Here is a 7,605-nt window from a genome sequence, read left to right as displayed (position 1 = left end):
AGTAAATTTTTATGCCACTGAAAACAAANTAATTAGGTCCTAAATGTTTTTACCAATCACTATAACTACTTTTTAGTAACTCCAAATTTAATTCTAGCCTCCAAAAGTAACTAACACTTTATATTTTAGAAAAGTCATTATATAGTGGATTGCCTACTGAATCCACCGATTTCATTTTTTACATCCAAGATATCTTATGGATTTTTTTTGTCTGCTTACATTTTTTAGCTTTATCTATTTTAGTCTTACATATATATATGTATATATCTCTTCTTGTTTTTCATGATTCACTTCTTTGCAAAATATCAACCATGGGCAAAGATATCCATTCATATGTTACATTTCTTCTTTTAATATGCATCTTACTCTTTTCCTTTGAAACTATTGAAGCATCTAAAAGAATCTTAAGCTTCGAGCTCATATATCGTCACTCTCCTCGGTCCCCAGTTTACAACCCTAACCTCACCGATTCACAATGCTTTGAAGAGTCCCTCCGCCTTTCTGAGAATCGATTCCTCCAACCAAACAATGTTGAATCAATGCTAGTTGGCCATGAAATAACCACTATTCGCCCCTCTATCATCTGCTATCAAACATTGTACATGGTTTTTGTGACGATTGGCACTGGCAATGGCACCATTGGCTATCACTTAAACCTAGATACAGGCAGTCATCTTTCTTGGACCCAATGCGAGCCATGCATCAATTGCTACGTGCAAAATGAACCTTACTTCAACCCTCTCCAATCCCCTTCCTTCGTCGACATCTCTTGCTCTGACCAGAACCCCTGCCCGCAAAGCTATTATCATTGCATCAACAGCCATTGCCACTACCAGATCGTCTATATTGACGGGTCCCACACAAGTGGCACGCTCTCGAAAGACACCTTTGGCTTCCATTCAAGCCATGGTGACCACCTCGAATTTATTGAAGGGCTTGTCTTTGGTTGCTCACATGATACACATTTAATTGGCGACAACCATGGTTATCCATCAGGATTAATGGCATTAGGTTTGACCGAGGAATCATTTGCAAGGCAACTTATCAATCATGGCAGCCAAGGCCGCTTTTCATACTGTCTTCCGCCGATAGGTTCAAACAGTATAAGCTTTTTACGATTCGGAAGCAACATTGTGCAAAGAGGGTCAGTCCAAACCACACCGATAGTACCCATACAAGGTGTGTTCTTGTATTTCATTACCTTAAATGACATTAGTGTTGGTAACAAACGACTTGGGTTTGAGCCAGGAATGTTCACACGAAAGCCGAATGGATCGGGCGGGTTCTATGTGGACTCCGGCGCATTCATCACTCACTTAATAACCCCAGCTTTTGAACGAGTGAAGAAAGAACTTAGAGATTATTTCCGCCATAAGAAATTGGTTGAAGTGGATCCACAGAGATACATGACAGATCTTAAACTTTGTTGGCTTTTCCAACCAAGTTATGAGAGCTTAATGCCGAGCATGACATTGCATTTACAAGGGGCCCAAATGCATATCATGTGGCGACAATTGTTCCTCATTAGAAGGGAGAAGGGAATATTTTGCATTGCAATGTTGCCACAGGACAGTTCAAGTGTTCTCGGGGCATACCAACAAGCAAATACTAGATTTACTTTTGATTTGCTACAATCACAGCTTGCCTTCAATCCAGAGAATTGTGAACATGACTCCCAACCATGAAAGAGTGAAATGGGAAACTAAAGCCCAAAATAATGTGCCCATATATATGTTTTCCTTTTTTAATAGTATTTATCTAAAGCTAATCTAAAGTAAGATTATTTTTAGAGAACAAATCTCTAATGTAATATGATGTGACCACTGAATCCACTGTTCACATTATTTGAATTCATGTACTTTATATGATGAATAGTGATTCAATGGTCCACTGTAGGAACAATACTATGTAATTAATATACAGATTCACAATCTTAATTGCCAAAGTCTTTTAAAAGGAAAAGGAACATTAGAAACTTAATTTATCTGCATGCAAATCGCTGCTACCTTCAAATATCAACTTATTAGAAGTGATATTATACTGCAAGAATATTCCTTTTTAGTATTAGAATGTCTTTTGATCTAAGTATATATCAATTCACTATGTAGTTGTCAAAATGCCATTGTTCCCTTTTATTGAATTATTCGGTACAATGCTTCAATTATTCATTACAAAGCTACTAATATTTTCTTTTACCTCTGAGTCCATACAAATATTCTTAGCCATCTTTAATTATTGAACATGCAAATGGGTTAATTAACCACTGGGCTAATTATTAAACATAGGTCAGAAATATCAAGTTATTAGAAACTTATTCTATCCACGTGCAACACGCTGCTACCTTAAAATATCAAGTTATTAGAAGTGATATTATATGCATATATCTTTCGATCTAAGTATTAATAATTCACTTTGTAGTTTTTAAATGCCATTGTTAACCCTCCTTCCCTTTTATTGAATTATTCGGTACAATGTTTCAATTATTCATTACAAAGCTACTGATATTTTCTTTTACCTCTGCGTTCTTACAGATATTCTTAGTAGATCAAATATTTCTATGTTGCATATGAGTATAAGAACAAAAAAAATTCTTGTTTTTCATTTTGATGTATGATTGTCAAATTTTAGGCTAAAATACAACAAAACCCTCCTGTAAAAATACATACTTTTCCTCTCCGACTTTTAAAACCTATATTTTATCCCTTCAAAATTTCAAGTTGATTTATTTTATGCCCCCTTCGTTAGGGTTCTGTTAATATTTCGTCTTATACTTTATACTAAAAATACTCTCAATATTGACATAAATATATTAAAAATTATATTTTTCTTTATAGAATATATAAGAGTAATTTAGTCATTTTGCCCTTTTCATTAATGTTGTAACCCTCTGAAAATATTTCTTAAGTTTTTTTTTTAGAGAAAGATAGCATGCTATCTGCTTTGTTTATTTATTTTAGAAATAAACTCAACTGGAAATGTGAATAAACTAGGATTCTAACTAGGGACCTCGAGTACCAACCACCAAGCCCTTTGCCACTTGCACTAGGATTAAGTTTTAAAAGGAAAAAAATATAGATTTTTTAAAGTTAACAAAAAACTGACAAAACAGATATTTATTTGAAGATTTTTTGTATTTTTGCATGGCATTTCATTAGATAATTTATTACATTTTATGGCTCAATATAATTTATTTGGTATAAATCTTATGTGTCATAACTCCTACAGAGGAGGCTTTCTCATCATGCATTCCTTTAGTAACCCTATATTTATAGGGTTGTCAATGGATTGGATTTGGGCCAAATTTTAGAAAACTCAAACCCGAACCCGACTACAAAACTCGAAATTCGCAAAGAGGGTTTTTGTTCTATGTTGTTCTTGCGTTGTAAAACTTCTCGTGGTCCGAAGACCTCAGGCTATGCCACTACCACCCTACGCGCCCTCGCCTGCACCCGCTCCCCCTGCCCTTCTCGCCTTTGACCCCATCGAGGTAGTGCCAGGACCATTTTTCTTTCTCTCTGACCCTCATCCACCGCCTCTGCTGCCTTCTATGATAGTAACAAGGACGACACTGTGTCCTTTTCCTCCGCCTTCGCCCTCCATCTCTACTATAGTAGATCTTTCACCCACCAAACCCATTTATGGGAACCTGCGTCCTCACCACTGCCGCCAACGACGCTTCCTTCTCGACGCCAAGAAGCCCATCGGTGAGGGAGGGGGCACGTGGCCCACCCCGCCCACCCGGGGCCGGCGATGAGCGAGGTGAAGACGAGGAGACCGCGACGACAGGCGGCAGCGAGCGCGGCCTTGACGAGGTCGAAGGCGAGGAGGGCAAGAAATGCACAAGAGCATCTTTGGCCAAGTACTTTTGTTTGCTTAAAAAAAAATAAAGGCCAAAAACTAAAGAACAAGAAAGAAGAACTAGAGAAGAAGAAAAAAGAAGATGAAGTTACACTGTTAAAATGAAGTTGCACTATTTTAAAAGAACGTTGCACTTTTATAGATATAAGTTGCACTCTTTGAGATGTAAACTGTACCTTTTAAGATGAAAATTACACTCTTTAAAAAAAAATTATACTCTTTGGGAGATAGTTACACTGGAGGAGAAGAAGAAATAGTGTAACTATCTTCCAAAGAGTGCAACTTATATTTATAACAGTGCAACGTTCTTCTAAAATAATACAACTTCATCTTACAGTGCAATTTCATCTTATATTTCCTTCTTTTCTAGTTATTCTTTCTTATTATCTAGATTTTGGCCTTTAATTAATTTTTTTTATTTTAAGCAAATAAAAGTGCTTGACTAAAGATGCTCTTGTGCGCCCCTGCCCTTCTCCCCTCCTATCCCGCTGAGGCCACGCTAGAAATCGCCGCCCTATAGGATGCCGCCTTCTTCTCCAGTATCGTCTCGCTCATCTCCGTCTCTACCTTGCTCGTTGCGAGCCTTGGGTGGGCAGGGTGGGCGGCGTGCCCCCTCCATCGCCGGCAAGCTTCTCAACGGAGAAGTGCTTCCTCTTTGTCGTTGGCGGCGGCGGTGGTGAAGACGCCGGTTCCCAGAAGTAGGTTTGGTGGGTGAAAAATCTGCTGCAGTGAAGATAGAGGGTGAAGGCGGAGAAAGAGGACGTGATGTCGTTCTCTTTATCGTTGTGGAGGGCCGTAGAGACGGTGGAGGAGTGTCGGGGAGAAAAAAAAAGCAGGTCGTGGTGTGGCCTCGGCGGCTTTAGAGGTGAGAAGGGTAGGGATGAGCAGGCGCGGGCGAGGGCGCATGGGGTGGAGGCGAGGTGGGGCATCTCGGAGAGTGGTGGCAAGCGCGACCTCGACAGAGTCGGAGGCGAGGAGGGCAGGGGGTACGCAAGCCCAGGCGAGAGCAAGGAGAGGCGGGCCAGGGCGAGGGAGAGTGCACGCGGTAGAGGCGAGGCGGGCCGCTTCCACTTCCGCCTCTGCCGCACTCTTCGAAGAGAAAAAAAGAACGCGAGAAAAAATAAAAAGAAAAGAGATAGGAATAAGGGTATTTTGGTCAGTTTTCTAAAAATTCGGACCGAATCTGCAAAATCAAAAATAATGATGTACTTTTGCAAAATCTCAAACTTAATAGATTTTTTATGCAAATTGGCCAATTTTTTAAAATAAAACTTTAATAAAAAAAATAAAAGGCCAATTTGCATAAAAAATTCACTAGTTTGAGCTTTTGCAAAAGTAGGCCACCTTTTTAGATTTTGCAGATTCGGGTCGGATTTTTAGAAAACTGACAAAAATAACCTCATTTACTTTTCTCTCTCCTTTTTTTTTCTTTCGTTCTTTTTTTTCTTTCTCTCCAAAGAGGCAGAGGCGGCCCGCCTCGCCTCTGTCCTGGGTGCCTTCACCCTCGCCCATGCACCTCCTGCTTTCCTCGCTTTCGACCCCGCCGAGGCCGTACCGCGACCCTTTTTTTTTTCTCTCCGACCCTTTTCCACTGCCTCCCCGACTCTTTATGAGCTCTTTACAACAGTAAAGAAGGCAGCGCCGTGTCTTCTTCCTCTTCTTTTTTTTCTCTCGTTATTTTTTTTTCCGCTTCGACCTCTCTCCACCGCCTCCGCAACCTTGCACAACGGTAACGAGGACAACACTGTGTCCTCTTCCTCCGCCTTTGCCAATGCCGAAAAAAGAGGGCTCAGAGCGAGCGCGGATGAAAGCGAAGCCAAAAAAACATGAAAAAATATAAAATATAAAATATAAAATATAAAAAATACTTTTTTTTACAAGAAAAATAAAGAATCAGAGAGGAAAGAAAAAGGTGATGAATTTGCACTATTTTAGAAAAAACTTACACTTTTTGAGAGAAAAATTATACTTTTCTAAATAAAAGTTACACTATTTGAACGAAAGTTGCACTCTTCTGGTAAAAATTACATTATTTTTCCTCATCTTCCTTTTTCCTCTTTGTTTTCATGTGTTTCTTCTATGTCCATCGCTTCTTCACCCTCCACCTCTGCCGGTAGATCCTCCACCCACGGAACCCATATTTGGGAACACTTCATCCTCTCCTCCGTCACCGACGACAAATAAGAAATGCTTCTCGGCGTCGAGAAGCTCACTAGTGAGTGTGACATCCCAATAGTCCCACATTGGATAGTTATGACTAGATGTGGGAGTATATAAGCTTGATTGGGCTAGACATAATAACTGAGCTTAAGCATTTTAGGCTGGTGGTTTGGGCCCAATGGGGGGGGGGTCGAAGAGAAAAAAAACATACTGAGAGAAAAAAAGAAGGAGAGGAAGAAGGACACGGTGCTATCCCTGTACTATGTAATGAGCAGCGGATCGGTGGATGGAGCCCAGGAGCGAATGAGAGAAAGTAAAATCGCTGGCAGGACGTTAAGAGGAGTTCGGAGAACGAGGATGGCAGGGGCTGTCAAGACAGTGCTGCGAGTGGCGGGAGGCCGCGCGCTAGAAATCGTCAGTGGCGGGACAGAGGCGAGGCCGGCCCCTGACACATCGCTCGCCATTGATGACTCATGCCTTCGCCTCCGTTGTTGCTCTCTTCACAAGTGAAAACAAAAAAAAAAGTAACAACGCCTGAGAAACATAGGTATAGTAATTATATAATTGATTTGAAGAGATATTGTGGTAGTTTGCTAAAATAACCCCGATAAGTCAAACTCTGGAAAAATCCAAAAAGATTGGTCTATTTGTACAAAACTCAAAACTAGTAATTTTTTTATGCAAAAATGAAATATAAAAAAAAAATGGCCCAACTATGATGCGAACCGCGGCCAACAATACTCCGGGGCTAAATAATTCGAGCTGTAACAGAATTTGATTCGAAAATGGATGGCGCTTTCCTACAGCATGTTTTTTTTTCTCATCGTATTACACGGCTACCTAAAATTGTGTGCGATTTAGTTTCCCCTGTTCGGTTTGTCTTATCTGTTCTTCTTAGACTATCTAACACGATCTCTGACTTTTTTACCACACACCTTCTCATCTATCGCCTCAAACTCTCTCTCTCCCTCCCCATTCCTCTCTCGCCTCTCCAGTCTCCTTTCACCTAACCTATTCTCTCGTATTCGTCTCTTCCACTCCATCGCCATTATACGAACTTGCGCAGCAAGCCCTACAACCCTTTAGTGTTTCGATATCAGCGGCTGGCCTGAAAGACGGCACACGTGCCGCTGCCCCCCCCAAGAAATCACTATCGGGGTAGCAAATGGTGTGTTTCGTGTGGCAGCCTGGTCATTTGCGTTCCGGCTGTTCAATGGATATAAAGGTCGAGATGGACGATGTATCCTAAGCATCAACGACATATCCCTTGCATGGCTCTTTTTGCGACGGGACATGAGGGAATCAGACGCTTCTACCGGGCTTGAATCTATTACGTAGCTCGATGACCAACTTTATCGGTTACGTGTGTGTGTGTGGGGGGGAAAGAAGTAGAGCTGGGTTCTGTAGAGCACCGCTGAAATTTCAGAGGTACTTTGTTCAATGATGTGTTTTACAGTTGTCATCGGAGTGTGTGAAGCAGCGAGAAAGGGATGATCAGCGGGGGATCTGAAAATGTGAGGATTTTTGATTTAATCAAAAAACAAGTACAATTGTATTAGTGTGGAGTAGCGAGTTCTCTCTTCCTTT

At 40.8% G+C, this 7,605-nt stretch overlaps 1 protein-coding gene across 1 annotated transcript; it reads left to right on the top strand.

Annotated features, from left to right (window-relative positions):
* On the top strand, positions 312 to 1,685 carry LOC109720346 (aspartic proteinase nepenthesin-1-like). The gene has a single exon (XM_020247396.1). The coding sequence runs from the start codon at positions 312 to 314 to the stop codon at positions 1,683 to 1,685; it is 1,374 nt and encodes a 457-aa protein (XP_020102985.1).

This window comes from Ananas comosus, linkage group 14 (genome assembly GCF_001540865.1).
Source record: "Ananas comosus cultivar F153 linkage group 14, ASM154086v1, whole genome shotgun sequence".
Lineage (NCBI taxonomy): Eukaryota > Viridiplantae > Streptophyta > Magnoliopsida > Poales > Bromeliaceae > Ananas > Ananas comosus.
This window is presented reverse-complemented; position numbering and strand designations above follow the sequence as displayed.

What these genes read in the sequence shown, in the direction of transcription:
- LOC109720346 (XM_020247396.1), top strand. Translation starts at nt 312, where the DNA reads ATGGGCAAAGATATCCATTCATATGTTACATTTCTTCTTTTAATATGC.